The sequence below is a fragment of the Rhea pennata genome, chromosome 1, assembly GCF_028389875.1.
Source record: "Rhea pennata isolate bPtePen1 chromosome 1, bPtePen1.pri, whole genome shotgun sequence".
Lineage (NCBI taxonomy): Eukaryota > Metazoa > Chordata > Aves > Rheiformes > Rheidae > Rhea > Rhea pennata.
The window spans coordinates 15,874,512-15,893,683 of record NC_084663.1 but is presented as its reverse complement, the minus strand read 5'-3'; the positions used below and the strand labels follow the sequence as shown (position 1 = coordinate 15,893,683).

Below are 19,172 nucleotides of genomic sequence, written 5' to 3'. Positions count from 1 at the left end.
GAGAAATGTGATTAAGCAAAATGGGCAGCACAGTGACAGAATCACTTAGTCGTTGAAAAATATCCAGATTTATGTATCGAAACAAAATCTTGAATCTTCTCATTTGTAATGCAAGTTTCAAGGGTCATTGCTGGAGTGAGTGAGTGACACTTCTATTTAGTACAAACATGCTAATGTGGATGGGGACCTGACAGAAAATAGTATTTAGATCTGATATTGCGAGATCTGTTTGCGGTTGCAACAGAAAAGTGTTTCAGACAACCTAAGGAAATATAATTTTGCAAATAATTTAGCAAGCAGCAACATTGTGCTTTTTTACTGTAACTTCCTCATCACACAGGTCCAAGCCAAAAGATTTGACCCTGGTGCTGTAGTTTCTCCAAGTCCAGGAGAGGATAGCTGAACTCTGGCTTTTCTCTTTAATTTTGTGACGGGTTTCAAGGCACTGCCAGGCCTCCTGGCCATGCTCAGTGCTCTTCTGCAGAGCCACGAATGGAGACTGCTTGGGATATTCTTGTTTATTCTTTGGGGAACTGATGTCCCTTGAGTGAGGCAGTTGTAGACAGCTGACGTTGTAGACAGTTGTAGGCAGCTGACTTTAGAGATAAATCAACTCAGAGAGTCTGCTATCCATTTTCTGGCTGCACCTTGAGAAAGAAATAGTTCATGCTCCAGCGAAACACTGCCTTGCAGTAGGAGGTAGACAGCAGTGGATTACCAGGCAAAGTGAAGCGGGTGTCCCTCAACTTGCTGTCTTTTGATCTGCAAAGGTGGTAATGCTCAGCTGGTCATTCGCTCATCTGTGTTATAGTTATCCACCTCACAGTACCTAAGGAGCTGACTGTGTTCTTCCTTACAGGTTTCTAAGTGACTAACAGCAAAGAGAATCACATCACAAGAATCGCCATCCTTATCCAGCATTTCAGAGGAAATGGTTGAGCCTGTAGGTAACCACTATGTTGTAGCCAGACCTGTATACTCACAGAAATTATTTGAGGAAGAGCATGAGAAACTGCATAGATACCATAAAACATTTTGGGATCACCTAAAATTATATTTTCGGTAAGGAGAGTTCTTTGTTTATAATTTGGATATAAGAAACAACCTGAACAGCAACCCTCAGATAGCATAAATTTTCCTCTGACAACTTCCATGTCAGATTCCAACAAAGCAAATGGAAACGCATTAACCAAACACAAAGTCAGATTTTTCCAAAGGTTTTTAGACACTATTTCCCTTAAATATCTTCCTACAGTTTTATCTCAACCAACTTGTCTTTTCCTGGGCACTTGAAGCACCCCTCGCTCAGAGCACAGCTAGAGCGAGTTGCTCAGGGCCTTCTACAGGCAAGATGTTGACTTCTGGCAGTCTGTATCTGAATCCTCCTCCCTTCGTTTCACCTATGAAGACTGGGAGCGCACACTGACAGGCTAAGGACCAGACGAGGCGTTCATTAACAGAGCTGTGGCCTGTTGTATCTTTACAGCTGTTCCACAGAAAGGGTCAAAAAAGTCACCTTGCGTTTGTTGCCAATTCTCTCCTGGCTGCCAGCGTACCGCTTCAAGGAATGGATCCTGAGCGACATCATCTCTGGCATCAACACAGGGCTCGTGTCCATCCTGCAAGGTACTTTCAGGAAACGTGTGCACAACCTGTTAGGTCAGATTGAGGGTATAACTGACTTCAGCCTATAACTTATCCGTCCTTTCCTCGTGTCTTTGTTGTTACAGGTCTCGCGTTTGCTCTGCTGGTAAATGTCCCCCCTAGCTATGGACTCTATGCAGCATTCTTCCCGGTCATAGTCTATTTTATCTTTGGCACATCCAGACATATCTCAGTGGGTAAGTTCAGGCACACTGGAACCTTGTAGCTGATGGAAAATGTTAGCCCTTCAAACGCTAACAAGGGAATGCCTTGATGCTAACCAGGTCCCTTCCCTGTCCTGAGCCTGATGGTGGGAGGTGCCGTGGTGAGACTGATCCCAGATGACTTTGCTATAAATGGCACTGTGGTGAATACTTCCAAACTAAATGAAGAGAGGGTGCTAGTAGCTGCATCTGTAACCTTCCTGTCTGGGATTTTGCAGGTTAGTGTCTGCCTGCACGTGAGTTCATGTAGGCACCTACCCAAATAGCTGGATCGCAATTGCCCTTCCCTGCCTGTTTTACTTTCCACCGGTGTAGTCACAGAAGTCAAACTCCTCCCGTTCCCACATGACTGACTTTGGTCCATTGACTAGGAGGTATTGATCCACTTCCAGCAGCTCCCCACTGCTTCATCCTATAAAATCACTGGTTTTGCCCAGGCCAGAGCCTGCTGCAGGTGCACACCACTCACAGCAAAACACCTTTTGTTAGATGGCAAAAAGTAGCTGGGAGAGTGAGTGATACAGACACACAGAGGGGGGATGAAGGCTCTGTTTCACATTAATGAAGTATTTGGATTTGTCTTTGCAGAAAAAAATACATTCCTCCTTGTGTAATGATTTCTAGCATTTGTTTTTATATCATGAAGCACTTGTACTGAAAACCGTAAGAGTAAGGACATTTATTTGAGCTCCAAAATAAAATGAATAGCTTTTTAACTCCTCAAGCAATGACTTCTCTGTCCGCTGTTGCTAAGTCCTGACTTTATTGCAAGACTGGTAATGGTCAGTATTTTCCTTAATCCCTGGGTATATGGGATTAGATGAAAATCTTTGTTTCCACTAAATATTACAAGAGTTGCAGGTTCTCTTTGTTGCAGAGAATGCTTAAAAATACAAATGAATCTCACTAACATCTGGTCTTTTTGCATTTCAGTTGCTTATGGGAATTTTACAGCTCGGATTCGTAGTTATTTATTTATCACAACCATTAATCAGTGGTTTCACAACTGCTGCAGCTATCCATGTTTTGGTATCTCAGCTGAAATTCATGTTTCAACTAAGTGTCCCTGGATTTAATAAACCATTTGGCATCATCTATGTAAGTATTAAGTGTTCGGTATTTGCTAATGTTACTGAAACCTATGGTGTATACCTGACAGCATACTACAAGGCAGTAATAGCAGATCTTAGTATAAACCAGCCAAGCAGGAGGAAACACAAGACAAAAATGCAGAAAGATATGTTATTAGTATATGACTGTAATATTTTAAACTTATTCTAGCTAGTACCTAGCTAGGCTAATTATACAATATTTTATATTATATGTTAGCATATTTTAAGAACACATTCAGGTTTACCACAAGCACTTTTCATTTTTATGGGACTGATGTTATAAGACTGATATATAAGCTGGATATGACTCCATGAGGCATGCAGGATGAGGAAAGAAGGAAGCAGGAAGAAAGGAAGGAAAGGTTGGAGGGAGGGACTCGTTCAGTAATCCCCATCTCTCACAGGTCCTGTCCTAGCACACTCCTCCTGGCACGGTAGGCAGAGGAAATCCAGTTCACTCCTCATGTCATTCACGGCACGGACATAAATGGGGGAGTCAGGAGTCATTGGAAATGGTTTCCCATGGATGCTGTCACTGTTTGGATAAATACACGTGTGCCTTCACGGGGGCATAAATCCCAGCCACCGTGGTCCTTAAAGCAGTTTAGGCACAGGCCTCCCTGGAAAGAGTAACGCTACCACGTCAAGGCACCGCTGTTACAAGGCGCCCTGTGTTTCTCCCTGCTTTTGCAGACTCTGGAAAGCGTGTTCAGTCAAATCACAAAAACAAACATTGCTGACCTGGTCACGTCACTCATTGTCCTGCTTGTCGTGTTCGTGGTGAAGGAAATAAACGATCGATACAAAGCCAAGCTGCCAGTGCCCATCCCCATCGAGCTCCTGACGGTAACGGCCACTTCTTGTTCGCTTTTTGCAATCGCTCAATCACGATAGCGATGCAGGAAGCTCTGTTTTAAATGTTTATTTTCCTGGGCTGTGTTAAACAATAAGTTGTCCAAGTTATTCTGATATGTTCTCTGCATGTTTTATGCACGTGGAACCATTCCTACGAGGAGGTTCAGGAATTACACCCAAGCAGCAGGCGGCTGTGCAGACTTGGGGCCCAGCTCTGCCGCTAGCAGGGAGGCTGGAGTGCATGCGGGAGGGAGAAGGAGGTGTTTGCTGAAAGTTTCTTCATCTTTTTATTTGACGGTTCCTGATAGAGGTGGTTTGTATTATCTTTCAGACAGTCTTAGCAGCACTGATATCCTATTTCGCTAAATTTGAAGAAAAATATAATGTAGCTGTCGTTGGAAAACTAGAAAAGGGGTAAGTGCTTTGCTGTATAGTTTACCAGCCGAGCAAAATGTTCTTTCCAGTTTGTCAGTGTTGAATCATTTTGGTTTGTCTTTCTATTAAAATCTTCTGCATCCTCTTCTTTCAGAAGGCAAATAAGCCTTTTACTTCCAGCCACGTGGGAACCCATTTTCAATAGCTTAAATTTACCTGATCGAGCACATCTTCTGTGCAATAATTTTCTTTTTTTTCATGAACCTGATACATGAAATAACAGGATGCTTCATTTCCGAGACAGTGGTTTAGCAGTAGGTTGATTGTGCCCCCTGTGCTGAGCTAATTGCGCCCCACAGCCTCCTTTTCCCATGTGGTTGGCAGCCACCACCAGCCAGGGGAAAGCGCCACGCACGGTGCCCACCTGGTCCCCTGCTGTGGCCATCGCCCCGAGCACCTCCCAGCAGCGTCTACCTTGGGAGGCTCCACCAGGGAGGGTTACAAGGGCAGCTAGAAGCTCGACAGGCTTTTTGAGGCTAAGCGTTATTAAAATGAAGGTATCTAAGAGAAAACAGATCTTTGAGGAGAAAGTCGCTTTGCCCCAAAGAGCGGGGAGCATGCCACCGAGCCGTGATTGCCTTCTGCTGCTGCTTTTCTGGGAGGCTTTGGGTGCCCATCGTTTTAGTGTTGTTTTCCTACTTGATTTCCTTCTCCATCTTCTTATAGTAAAGCAAAAAAGCCAAACCAACATCCCGTAAAATACCATACAGTAACTTCCCCCAGCAGTGGGGAAAACTAGGATTCATGCTGCATTTTCTGTATTATTTGATTTAGGATCTTAAACTGTTATATCCAAGGATGTCAGGATTTTGACATAAAAAATTAGTAGACACACGTTAAGACAAAGAGGAAGGGAGACAATACTAGGACAGCAGACGGCAGCGATTTACTGAGGTATCCCAATTGCCTCAGCACTGATCGCTAGGAAGCAGCAGTGAAGGAAGCTGGCAGAGGAACAGCTGTTTTTGCCTGAGAGCCTCTGTTCTTCAGATTTCAGTTTAGAGTATGTGGGGGGAAGGCCCAGTGAAGAATTCTTTCTAGGATCCTCAAAAGCCCCTGATCAAAGGAGCAGGAAGCCTAGCAGCTAGCCTTACAGACTAACAGGACTTAGTAAATATTCATTTAGGCATCCAAAGCACTACACTGAACCATGCAGGGATTTTTTCTGTTCCTATCCAGTGAAATCCTTCCTTGAACATACTACTTGTGCAAGAGCCTCAGCACTATGCCAGACCCTAAATCAATGCATAATTAGAAAGCAGATCTTTGCAAGCACCTTAGACAAAATAAGCTGTGGCTGGTCCTGGCCAAGTAAATTAGAACTTGCTGAGACACAAACTGAGCTGAATAAAGAAGAACAGAGAATTCCTGTCCCAGTCAAGGTTTGTCCAAAGTTCAGGGTTCAGGTCACAGTTACATGTCCCATCTCTTCAAAGCACATAGTTAAGGCTGCCACCTAGCTAACTTGCTTGATAATTTGTCTCCTTAGACATATTCTTACAGAGCAGGGGTTTTGTCTTTCAGATTTCAGACTCCTGTTGCACCTGATATAAGCGTCTTCCAAAGGTGTATAGGCGACGGCTTTTCCATTGCAATTGTTGGGTTTGCAGTAGCCTTCTCGGTGGCCAAAGTGTATTCCATCAAGCATGACTACCCACTAGATGGCAACCAGGTAGGCAAATAACTCAATGCTGCGTTATTAGTCCATAGGGAATAAGTCATTTTAGGAATGCTTTGCCTTGTGAATAACTGTCCTGAACTGCCTTTTAAGAACAGTCTCCTATGTTTTTATTCCAGGAACTAATTGCTTTTGGGATAGGTAATATAGTTGGAGGATCATTCAAAGGATTTGCCTCCAGTACAGCGCTGTCAAGATCAGGTGTACAGGAGAGCACGGGAGGCAAAACCCAGGTACAGAAGATAAAAGATGATAGTGGCATTTAATGCGAGAAAGCACTCTAAGCTGGCTGACCCTAAGGCCTCGGAGCACAGATTCACAGTGGAATTGTTTTCTCATGCAGATTGCTGGTATTATCTCAGCTATCATCGTCATGATTGTGATCTTGGCCATTGGGTTTCTCTTGGAGCCATTACAGAAGGTATTCACTGGTTTCACCTAGCGCTTCTTCCTGCTCACCAAAGAAAGAGCTGCTGCAGGAAGAGTCAGCAGGAGGTTTTATAGACCCCAGTGGAGCAGAGCAGCATTTTGCAAAATCCAGGGTTTTTTTCTCAGATGATGGCAGAGAGGATCATAGATGTGATTTTGACTATACACACAGAGAGAAGCGGTCAGCTGCTTCTTCACTGAGTCTCCCTGTGCAGGGATGAGATAACCCATAGCTCACAGGATACAATAGGAAATGACACTTCAACAGGTGTCCAGGTCATCTTGTGCAGCGGAAAGGTATGCAGGAATCGTTCCTACTTAAACCCCACAGTTCCACTCTGTTATAGCAATTACTGTACAATGCTATCGGATTTTATTGGGGATGTTCTGTGAGAGGGACATGAAGCACTTCTCTGTTTTTTCCCCAGAAGGACACTGCACTAAAGTTTAAATCAGGGCCTTTCTTTCCAGATGAGTGACAGTGAGGAAGGTGAAGGCAGCCAGGAGCAGCTGTTACTGATCTCAGTTCAGACCTTCAAAGGGAACACAGGTGCCCAAACATCCAAACATCACAGCACCAGCTTTTAGGTGCCAAAAATAAGCGGGACTTACAGTCATGAGTCAGGTCCCATGCTGCGCTCTGGCTAGGGAGATTCCTGTGCGATGGAAAGGTGCATCCTGACTAGTAGCAGCGATGCACCTGGAGGAGCTGCCCAACCTTTCAGCTGCGCTTTGATGCTATTTGTATGCTCTTTTAAGTCTTAACATTCAACATATGCTTTGCTTGTTTTACAATGCAACATTTTGGTCTTTGTTAACAGTCAGTCCTTGCATCTTTGGCTCTTGGCAACTTAAAGGGAATGCTCATGCAGTTCAAGGAAATAGGCGTCTTATGGAGAAAAGACAAGCATGACTGTGTAAGTAAGTGGAGTCCCGCGCATGTTCAGGAACGAAACACTACAGAAAAATCATTTATTTTACAAATCCCCTTTATTTTTATGCCTCCCTTTATTTTATCTTTATTTTTATACCTGCCTTACTTCACCAAATGGAAATTACAACAGTAGCTTGCCTTTTTCATTCTTACACTCCTTGTTTATGTTTTGCATTTTGTTCTACCTGTTTTCAGTCAATTCTCTCTGCTAACTTCTCTTTTCTACATTAATTTACATCAATTTCATCAAAATATGACTCATTATTTGAAGTCAAATGCCAAAAAAAGATTGTGTAACATGTCTAAATAACTAATGCATGGGCTACACATTCCCTTTCATACACTCATGTAGCTCCCACTACGGAAAAAATAGGAAACATGAAACCACTTACCAAAGGGGTAAGGACAGCCATTTCAGAGCCGAGATATCAGTTCAGATGTTCCTGCTCCCACTCTGGGCTCATGATACAAGTCCATAACCTGTGGGTAACCTTGGACCGCTTCTCCGCTCGTTGCAGGCCATATGGGTGGTGACATTTTTGGCCGCCGTCTTCCTTGGCCTGGACATTGGGCTGGCGGTTGCTGTGGCCTTCCAGCTTTTGACTGTGATCATCCGCTCCCAGATGTGAGTACCTGCTGAATGAGACAATAAAATACCTCTGGGCCTCAGGGTATAAATAATCTCCTCTCAGAAAGTGAAGGCCAGAGTCACGTGCCTTGGTCTGTCAAGCAACAGTATATTAAAAATCAATTTTGCATCTGAAGACTTGAATGTAAGACTCCCCTTCAGCCCAGCAGCAAGCTCCTTGGTTTCCCATGGGGTAAGCAGGGTGCTGCTGGAGGGCTGTGCTAAGCCCCTTGGCAAGCTGAATCGGGGTAGGGACTCAGGCTGCCGTGGGGCTCCCTAGCAGGGTTGTTGCATGTCTGAGAAGTACCATTCCCATCTTCACTCACTGGGTGCTGCAAACTGCAGCAAAATTGACATTGCAATCTCTGAAAGAAACTGGGCAGAGGTATTTAGGAGTAAAGAAATGTCCCTAGCTGCATGCATGCTAAATACCCCCCAAAACAGGTAAGTTTGTGAGAAGAAGAGGGTATTAATATTGGTTCCTGTGGTGTGACTCTGCGTACAAAGCCAGGTTAGGGAGGGCTGCTGGACAGGGCAAATGCTCACCTGGGAGGTCTCATACACAGGCACAACAATCCGGCACCGCATGGGGCTGCACTAACTACAGCAATTACTATTCCTGCATCAGCTCACATGAATAACTGCTTACTAGCTTGGGGAAACAGCTAACTCACAATAAGACATCAAATCAAAATCAGACAATGGCATCAAAATCAAACAGCACTGCTTGCTGTCACCATTCTCACATTTGAGTGAAATCTTCCTCAAGACGCAGCCAGAGATGTTAATGTCTTAAATCATTCACCAAGCTGTTTCAGCTTTGCAAAAGAAGGGTTTCATGCCACTGTCATTATACCTGCTGCCCATATGGAGGTCATTTTGTCCAATCCTTGAACCACAAGGCAATCAAGCAGCAAACTATAGGTTTCACCATGATCCCCACTGTCCAGTCCACCAGGTTGCAGTAGGAGGTACAAATAACTTTGTATGTTTGTTTACAGTCCAAGCTGCACCGTTCTGGCTAACGTTGGAAGAAGTGACATCTACAGAAACAGGAAGGATTACACTGATGTGAGAAATTTCTTATTTCTTTCATTATTTGCTGCATTTGTGTTTCTGTAATAGATGGCATTAGTGATACTGTTGCTTCATTATACAGATCTATGAGCCAGAGGGAGTGAAGATTTTCAGATGCTCATCTCCTATCTTCTTTGCTAATGCTGAATTCTTCAAAGAGAAGCTCATCACTGCTGTAAGTGTTTGTTGCTCGTTTTAAATAGATGAATTGCATTATGTATTAAAGGTGAATGCAATTCCCAATAATTAGCAGGTAGGCAGTCTATTCACAGTTCAAAGATTTCTGTGCATTATTCAAATATTAATTTTCTACTCCTATATGTGCATACATACCTCTGAGAAACAGAACAGCCTGACTTGTGCTGAATTTATACCATAACAATGTATACACGTATTTCAAAGTGCTTTAGAAAAAAAGTACCATGGGCACAGAGATATTATTGTGCATTGACATATAAAAGGATATTATTGCATTATCATTTATATTATTTATATCCAGTAAATGTTACATTTACTTGCCCCAAAGATCTTAATCTCAACAGGCAGAAGAAGAGCTGAATGGAATCATGTTACGAAGGAGAACTCGTTTTTTTCTGTGCCACCTGGGCAATGGCAGCATGTTGCTCTGTAGCTAGCACAGGAGGCCAGGCTCCTCCATCCCTCAGCAGACCAGAGAAGACCTCTCCAGCTAGGCTGTTTGAATTGAACTCATATCAATAATCTCCCTTTCCTTCCACACTGAGGATTTCAGAATATTTGCAGGAATTTAGTGGGTTTTTATCCTTATTAGTCTCATCTAATTTTGTTAAAACTGGCTAACAAATTCAAGACACTCATGCAGACAGCATGATTACTTTTGTTTTTCTTCTTCAAGAAAAGAAAACAATGTCTATATGACATTGGGTCACATAAAGCATGAACCCTGCCCATATGACTGGAAAGAAAAGCCAGGTGAGATGCTGCAAAACCCTGCTGTTACTGGGGTTTTGCCCTGGACCTTTTAATGTCGCAGAGAGGCCCCATCACAGGCATGAGGCACCACAGACACAGACCAAAGATGCAGCCCAGTCACCAGCCTAGTCCCAGTTCCAGTTTCACCAGTGCTCTCTCCTCGGCTTGCAGCCTTGTATGCATAGGGACATGGTGGCACCATGTCCTCTTGGCAGGACAAGGGAATGGCAGATGGTTGTGCTCTGTAAAGACGGAGAAAAGCCGGGGAGGGCCATGGTGAGCAGCTGCACAAGGGGCTCTGTTTCAAAGTAAAACAGCTCCAAAAGGCATTTCTAAATTATAAACACCATAGATCTAAAGGTAGTAAAGAAATACAAAGAAATATCTTTCTTAGAAAAGCTCTATGCACTGTAATGAATCCAGCTAAGGATATTGATTGATTTATTTTTGCTTGCGTCTGGTTTTCTAGTGTTTCTAGACTGAACATCATGCTTTTCTGATATGGTACTGGAATTTTTGGCTAAACCTGAAGAATTATTCCCAGTCCTGTTTCTGCAGGTCGGCTTCAACCCATTGAGAGTCTTGAGGAAACGCAACAAAGCTCTGAGGAAAATCAGAAAGATGCTGAAGAAAGGAGAGCTGCAAGTGACACCTGTAAGTAAATCAACTCCACTAAATGCAGATAGGTTGGGAGTAAACTGGGCAAGACCCCAGGAATTAAGCAACGAGCTCTCTAGCTTGTAGTGACTGAAAAGCACCTCTCAGCCTCCTCCTGCCATGTCCTAATTCAATATGCTATCCTCAGATTGCCACCTCATGACCTAAATGCAAGTTTCAAAAATAAGATTTTACATGGGCTCACAGTTAGAGACCCATAGCCATACCACAGGCAGCGCTTGCGTGTCTGCAGTGGACTTTTACTTGGCTTCAGCTGACAGGATCAGATCACGCAGAGGCAATGTTCATGCTGGATTAATGAAAAGATAAAGTTGATTCCCTCTCAGTCCAAATCCTTCATGCTTTTTGTTGACTTATTCCAAAGCCACTGAATCAAAGGGTATCTGACCATTGACTTTGGGAATAATATATCCTTGTGGAACAAAAAACGCAATGATCAATTGATTATGATGACGATTAAATGATTAATGAGAGGAATGCCGACATTTCCAAACTCCTCCAGACCGGGAGGAGGCAGAACTTTCTCTAGTGTAAAGAGCAGGTAGCTCCTGCTCCGTCTTAGGCATACACAAGCTTCACATTGCTGTGACTCTCACCCTGGTTTAAGATGCACTCTCTCCCCTGGGCAGGTCTTAAACAGCAGTACTGACTGTGCCACTTTCCTCCTTTGACACAGAAAGGCTTGGTCTGCATGGCTAACTACACACATGAGTCTGATGAAGAATTAGACAACAACAGGATAGAGGAACTGGACCAGCCCACCGACCTGACGGACTTGCCTGTTAAGATAGACTGGAGTGCTGACTTCCCTCCCACCATCTCTGTGCCCAGAGTGGACATCCACAGCATCATTCTGGATTTCTCAGCAGTGTCCTTCCTCGATGTTTCTGCTATGAGGATCCTCCAAAAGGTAATTCTAATTAATGAGGCAGACAGACAGTGAACATTTAAAAAGAAAAGTATTTGAAAGTAATGAGCTTCTTAAAGGTATTTCTATATGGACTGGAAAATCAGTGGCAACCTTTCAGTTATTGTTAATTCTAATATACATTTTCCATGGAGAATGTTTAGGATATAAGGATATAATACTGCCTAAATATAAGATAGTATTTATATATATATATATATATATATATATATATATACACACACATACATACACATAGTATTTTTATATATATATATAATCATAGGATCTAATCTAAATGTTGATTGGAGTTAGAGCATCATTGCTAGCTCTGGTAACCTTTCTTCAACTAGCAACATTCTGTGAAGCTTTACAGAAATGTACATATGAAATATGGCTCTAATGATAGGGTTGGGGGTTAGAACACTGGAGTTTCATTTCTGCTCCTGCTGTCACTTTCCAGGGCAACCTTGAACAAAGAAAAAAGGATAATATTTTCAAGCAGTGGTAGTGGTAGCTACAATTAAATATTAAAACCCAAAATTAGGTGCATGAACCTATTTCCATAGGAACTAAGCATCCACTACATATGGTGGAAGCTAGTTCTGCTTGAACTTCTGGCTAGAAAAATCTCTCCAGAACCTTCTGGAGTCTCAATTTCATCGTGCGTAAAGTAGGTGCAATAAAGCCATACAATTTATGAGAGATCCTTTTTTCACTGTGTGCTAAATGTATTTCATACTGCCCCTTTTCAAAAAGATCAGTCACCCCTGCCTGCAGCCATATGAAGAGACCATTCTGGCTTTAGGTGCAGCAGGGGCTGGATTTAGAGCTTTTCACCATTGTTCAAAATGTGATCGATATCTTAAATTTGCCTGAATATCTGCTGCAGCTAACCACTGTAATGGCTGTTAACAGGAAAAATATCAGTAACCAAATACTGCCTGTTTTCTGTTCAACAGACTTTGAAAGAATTTTTCTGGATTGACGTAGATACTTATATCGTGGGGGCCCATGGTGAGTTCTTGGGTTTCTGTTAGTCTCTATTTAGCTCTGCCTCATCTCGCTGCCTTCCTCATCCACCCCAGGGCATTCCAGACGCAGTCCAAACCTGTACACATAATGAAGCAGTCCTGGAGACAACCCCTGTGCTGATTGTGCCAGAAAGCCACATGCCAAACTACACAATCTTGAAATGAGATGGACATTTTAAATGTGGTGACCAAGAGCAGGACAAGCAGAAAGGGAACTAAGACCTGTAACTCCAGCATCCTCCAAGCTTTTTTCACTCTGGTTTCCTCCTTTACATCTCTCTCCCTCTTCCCATCTCTTATGTCCTGCTGTGTCCTGCTATTTCTCTGCCTCTCTTATCACTCTGTCCCCACAAAAGCAAGTGCCCAGTCCTGCAAGAGTGAAGGGCTGTGCTGTCCTGGGTCTCTTCTGGTGGCTGCTACATCCAAACCTTCAGCTAAGGGGAAAAAAAAACAGGTGACCACAGGACTACAGCTCCAGCTGAGAGGATTCATGATCTATCTCATGCCACCCACAGTGGCCTGTGACAGCTGTGTGTGAAGGTGCATTTTGCCTACAGCTGCCCAGTCTGTGCCTCCCAGCTGTGGGCAACAAGAAGCCACTATTGCATGGCCTAGGTTGGCATCAAAAAAGAGATGGGGCTCAAAGTCTCTCCTGCCTGGGGCAGCACTGATAGAAGTTTATATCCCACCCTCTCCATATCAATAAACAGGAACCCATCTGTGATAATAAACAAAATAGTGCACCTAACCAGAATTCCTGTGTGTTCACTCAGTGGTCATGCTAAGATATATCATTTCTTCAGTTTTAATATAAACCACTTTGTATTTCGGTTTTGTTCCCCTGCAGAGGGTTTCCTGGACAAACTGGAGAGAAGCACGTTTTTTGATGAGGAGATTAAGCCATCTATGTTTTTTCTCACCATTCATGATGCAGTTTTACATATTTTACTGAAGAAGGACATAGCCAGCTCACCGAAATTAAAGACCACTGAGGTAACGCTACAGTTTTCATCTTTTGCTACATTACATTAGGTCATTTGTTTAGCTTAGTGGTAACCAACAGTGATCTGCATATCTAGCCATATCCACTCTGTAGTGTCTAAATTCAAGCAGTAATGATCAGAATCTAGCTGGTCTCCAACAGATTTGGAGAGTAACCATGGCCCTTGGCCAGGTGCCTAGCAAACTACTACTTTAGCTCACCGGGAGGGGTGAATAACCTGGAGATGGGCCTCGCGGGGGATTTCGCTTGAAGCCACCTCTTTGGGAACGTGGGTGAGGAGGTGGATCTGGCCAAGGCAGGGTACTTTGAAGCAGTATCTAATTTTAGATACTTTGAATCAGGATCTAATCCTACCTAGTTAAACTGGCCCAGCTTTTCTGCCCTGACTCAGAGATCTCGCAGGGGAGCACAAAGGGTTGGCAAGTGAGAGCAGCTTCCTTCCCTCCAGGCTGGCTCCTTTGATGCAAAAAAAAAAGGTAAAAGAAAAGGAAAAAAAGAAAAGAAGAAACATCCCATTTTCTAACCCAAAACTTCTTGTGTTCACCGCAGGAGAAGGGTAGCAACAACCATTGCATTATCAGTACCAGCAGAGGATTACGCAGCCGGGAGCACTCGGTAAGGCTCGTGGTTCCAGCAGCAGCTCTCCAGCCCCAGGCCTCTGGGAAACGCAGTCCCCCAAAGCTGCTCGCAAGAGGCTATCCCTGGTGTTGCCTGCTGGCAGCACACGGATGATCCGCAGAGGGAGGCTGGGTGAAGGCTGTTTCACGGGGCTCCTGCTAGGGGCTCACAAGCCTCTGGTAGCATGTTCACAGGGCAAAGAACTTCAGCATTACTCCCGTTCACCCAAACATTGCAGGCAGAAGGGGGGCTTGGTGGAGGGATAAGAAGGGTAGCTTTTGGCTGCTTTCTAGTAACAAAAAGAAAAGCAGGATCTGGAATATGGCAGCCACATAAAGAAAAAATGGGTTGAATATTATACAGAAATGTAGAATGTTAGACGAAGGCCTTCCCAAAAGCCTTCCTGCTTTGAAATAGCAAATTCTCATATATCGCTCACTAGAGAGCACATACCCTGGTTATTCCTTACTCAAAATGACATGTATTTCTACGTCCTTCCTACAGATTCCAACAGAAACAAAATTTTAGACTGAATATTCCAAATTCTGTATCATCCAACAACACAGCGTCACTTAACAGAAGGTGAATACAGATACAGTAATGCATGAAGACTGATGGATACTTTCATAAACCTTACGAAGGATTTGCTATATAAGATTATGTTCCAAGTTTTGGAATGAACTTGTTAGTATTTGTGTATGTGTATATATATAGAGAGATGTATTTATGTACATACATTGAGGCTAAAATCACATGGATTTTCTTATTTCGTACTTCACTGACAACCTACTCACATAGTTGAAAAAGCAAGTAATGTTAATCCTATTTGCATGTGTTTGTACATAGACCTATATTATTCTGACAGTCTGTAGAGAACTTGTACAGCTACTAGAGAACATATAAATATTTTAAATTTTGTAATTTATATCATGTAGTCTAATAGTTGGGAGTGATAGTTTATCTTCAACTTGTGTATAATTTATATAAAGTTGTTTTTAAGGCTTGTAAGATACCTAATAGACTGAGTCATTAGACTCATCAGCTCACTACTGTGAGCACGGTGTACTTAGAGATTTAATGTCTGCTGTAGAACATGAAGATAGTTCAGTAAAGATTTACAGCATTTTCAGGTCCAAACACACTTTTTGGTTTAGTTTGGGTTGATACAGATATGACAGGACATAGAACACACATATTTATACTGAAATATTAAATAATGATTTTAGTAACTCTGTGGCTCTTGCAATATTTGTGAATATACTAGCATGGTAGCTCACAAACAGTCTAGTTTCTCGCTATACTACAAAATTTTACAGTGATTTGAAAACTGAAAGGAAGAAAGGAATGACAATTCAACTTTGCTCAGGTGCATTGGATACCAAGAACAGTTCCAATGAATCCCCCGGTGAATCAGCCTTCCTGTCTGCACTATTGAGCTACATCGCTTTAGTTAATAGTGGCAAAGAGCTTAAGATAGTCACTAACAAATTGCAGCCTGAAATCTAGGTAGGGAATGTGGCAGTTTTCTTTCTGAAAGCTTTGCATCTCCCTGTTTGCATGACAGGCAGCCCCAATACGTGTATCAGCCAGCAAGCAGACCGGCACACCAGCCCCGGGGCCCAGCTCAGGAGGAGCCGTGAGTGCAGAGCTGCCGGGAGGCAGGCTGAGTTTCCCAGGTCTCTTGGACGTACGTTGAAAGGACTTTAAGCTAAAAGAGTCTATTCTGACTTTCCAATCTGCATAACCCAGATGCACAACTGCCTTCAGTTAACACCTCCTTCAATTACTTTCAAGTTGAAGCTAAACTATAGCACATCTTTTAGAGAGGGGAAAAAAACAAAAAAATCTTCAAATTTAAATGTGGCCGGTGCTGGAGATATAAAAATCTTCAATGGAGAGGAAAAGGAGGCCATCCTGGAATCTGAAAGAAATGACAGTGAAATCACAAAAGTATTTTATTTTTTAAGTTTAAGCCTGACTTCCAGCCAAGTCAGGGGTGATGAGACCAGTGCATTTGTGCATTAAATACTCGTGTATTTAAGATACGGTGAAGGGAAGAAGTAAGAGTTCTGGATAACCAAGAACCATGATCTTTTTCTCGGCAGTCTGCGAGACTCTAAAACAAATTTTGGAGAAAATTGGACAGAAGTAAGTGGAGAGAAATGCAGACTGATTTTATAAAAGATACATATACACACGCCAAATTCACCTGGTGAATCTGAAGGGGAAGTACCAGGTTGAGTGGAAGACTGATCTGTTAAATATTTTCATTAATTATTTTTGTTACAAAAATCTGGAGTGATCTGGTGAAAACTGCCAATGACATCAAGCTAGAAGATAATGTTAAAATCGGGAAGCTTTGAATACAGGAAAAAAAAAAAAAAAGTGACCTTGAAGTCTAAGATAAAATAAATTCAGTTTTTGGAAAATACATCCATACACTTGCAGATGAATAACAATCTGCAGTTCTGTGGTAGATGATCATTAGCCTGAAATGTTGGGGGAGGGGAGGCCTTGGGTGATAATTACAGTAAGCTGTTATACACCACCTACTACAGACACCAAATGGAGAGGAGGCAGCTGTACTTGCCCACTGCCTTTTTGAACTTGCCCCAGCTCTCATGCTGCTGAAGTCAGATATGTGTAACATCCTCCCAGTACAACCAGAATGTCGCTGAGCTGCCTACCTGATGTAGCCTTGGGGAAAGAAAAAAACACAAAAAAACATAAAAAAAAAAAAAAGAATGGATTGTGTCAGAAGTGATTTTTCCAGAAGAAGGAGAAAGATATTAGCACTATTATATGATGCGCAGATGAGATCTCACTTGAAATACTCTGAAATTCAGTACTGAGCCCTCATGTTCAAGAAAGATGAAGTCATAGTGAAACTAATGGGAAATGCTATGAGGATGTTTGCAGAAGGGAGAGTCTGTATTCAAGAGTTGACAAAAAGAGATATAGATACATCAGGGATTTAACCCAGGGGAGAAGAAAAGTCAGAGTATGTAGAGATGCTGCGAGGAAGGCTAAGGCCCAGCTGGAATTGAGTCTGGCAAGGGATGTCAAACACAACAGGAAGGGCTTCTTCAAATACATCAGCAGCAAGAGGAGGACTAGGGAATATGTGGGCCCGCTACTGAATGGGGCAGGGGCCCTGGTGACAAGGGATAGAGAGAAGGCAGAATTACTGAATGCCACCTTTGCTTCAGTCTTCACTGCTAAGGGCAGCCCCAGGAATCCCGTAGACTGGACATGAGGAAGAAAGTCCAGAGAAGGGAAGACTTTCCTTTCATTGAGGAGGACAGGATTAGAGACCTTCTGGGCAGGCTAGACACCCACAAATCCATGGGCCCAGATGGGATGCACCCACGGGTACTGAGGGAGCTGGCGGATGTTGTTGCCAGGCTGTTCTCCACCATCTTTGAAAGGTCATGGAGAACTGGAGAGGTGCCTGAGGACTGGACGAAAGCAATTGTCACTGCAGCCTTCAAAAAGGGCAAGAAAGAGGACCCAGGCTACTACAGACCCGTCAGCCTCACCTCCATCCCTGGAAAGGTGATGGAACAGCTCATTCTCGATGTCATCTCCAGACATATGGAAGAAAAGAAGGTGATCAGGAGTAGCCAGCATGGATTCACCATGGGGAAATCCTCTTGACCAATCTGATAGCCTTCTATGATGGAGTCACTGGCTGGGTAGATGAGGAGAGAGCAGTGGATGTTGTGTACCTTGACTTCAGCAGGGCTTTTGACACTGTATCCCATAACATCCTCCTAGATAAGCTCAGGAAGTGCGGGTCAGTGAGGTGGACTGAGAACTGGCTGAAAGGCAGAGCTCAGAGGGTTGTCATCAATGGCATGGAGTCCAGCTGGAGGCCTGTGGCTAGTGGAATCCCCCAGGGCTCAGTACTGGGTCCCATCCTGTTCAACTTCTTCATCAACGACCTGGATGAGGGGACAGAGTGCATGCCCAGCAAGTTTGCTGATGATACCAAGCTGAGAGGAGCGGCTGATACACCTGAGGGCTGTGCTGCCATTCAGAGAGACCTGGACAGGCTGGAGAGCTGGGCAGAGAAGAACCTCATGAGGTTCAACAAGGGCAAGTGCAGAGTCCTGCACTTAGCGAGAAATAACCCTAGGCACCAGTACAAGCTGGGGGCTGACATTCTGGAGAGCAGCTCTGCAGAGAAGGACCTGGGAGTGCTGGTGGATGACAGATTGACCATGAGCCAGCAACGTGCCCTTGTGGCCAAGAAAGCCAATGTATCCTGGGGTGCATTAGGAAGAGTGTTGCCAGAAAGTCGAGGGAGGTGATCCTGCCCCTCTACTCAGCCCTGAGGAGGCCTCATCTAGTGCCCTGTCTCCAGTTCTGGGCTCCCCAGTCTAAGAGAGACATGGAGCCACTGGAGAGAGTCCAGCGTAGGACTACAGAGACGATCAAAGGGCTGGAGCACCTGCCCTACAAGGAAAGGCTGCGAGAATTGGGCCTCTTCAGCCTGGGGCAGAGGACTGAGGGGGGATCTTATCAATGTGTATAAGTACCTGAAGGGAGGGTGTCAAGGGGACGGGGACAAACTCTTTTCAGTCATCCCATGTGACAGGACAAGAGGCAATGGGCAGAAATTGAAGCACAGGAAGCTCCGCCTGACCGTGAGGGGGAATTTCTTCACTATGAGAGTGACGGAGCACTGGCACAGGTTGCCCAGAGAGGTTGTGGAGTCTCCTACTCTGGAGGTCTTCAAGGCCCGCCTGGATGCAACCCTGTCTAACATGCTCTAGGTGACCCTGCTGAGCAGGGAGGTTGGACTAGATGATCTCCAGAGGTCCCTTCCAACCTTACTGATTCTATGATTTTATGATTCTATAAAAAGCTATGCAAGATAAAAAGTAGCGTCGTTAAAGAAGAAAAAAAAAGAATGTAAACTGGCAAAACATAAACTTAGTTTAGAAATTAGAAGACAGTCCC

General features: G+C 43.7%; 1 protein-coding gene across 1 annotated transcript; it reads left to right on the top strand.

Moving 5' to 3' along the window:
- The first annotated feature begins 931 nt into the window (after positions 1–931).
- On the top strand, positions 932–14,321 carry SLC26A3 (solute carrier family 26 member 3). Its single transcript, XM_062581888.1, has 19 exons — positions 932–1,062; positions 1,487–1,626; positions 1,731–1,841; positions 1,929–2,086; positions 2,802–2,966; positions 3,674–3,826; positions 4,167–4,249; positions 5,795–5,942; positions 6,068–6,181; positions 6,292–6,369; positions 7,199–7,294; positions 7,830–7,936; positions 8,941–9,010; positions 9,099–9,191; positions 10,526–10,621; positions 11,322–11,555; positions 12,515–12,569; positions 13,434–13,579; positions 14,139–14,321. The coding sequence occupies exons 1-19, from the start codon at positions 932–934 to the stop codon at positions 14,319–14,321; spliced, it is 2,361 nt and encodes a 786-aa protein (XP_062437872.1).
- The last annotated feature ends 4,851 nt before the right edge of the window (positions 14,322–19,172 follow it).

Bases quoted from the DNA above. Each gene is read 5' to 3' on its own strand.
- SLC26A3 (XM_062581888.1), top strand. From the start codon at position 932: ATGGTTGAGCCTGTAGGTAACCACTATGTTGTAGCCAGACCTGTATAC. The intron at 1,063-1,486 runs GTAAGGAGAGTT...GTATCTTTACAG, and splicing joins CACCTAAAATTATATTTTCG to CTGTTCCACAGAAAGGGTCA. The intron at 13,580-14,138 runs GTAACGCTACAG...TGTTCACCGCAG, and splicing joins CGAAATTAAAGACCACTGAG to GAGAAGGGTAGCAACAACCA.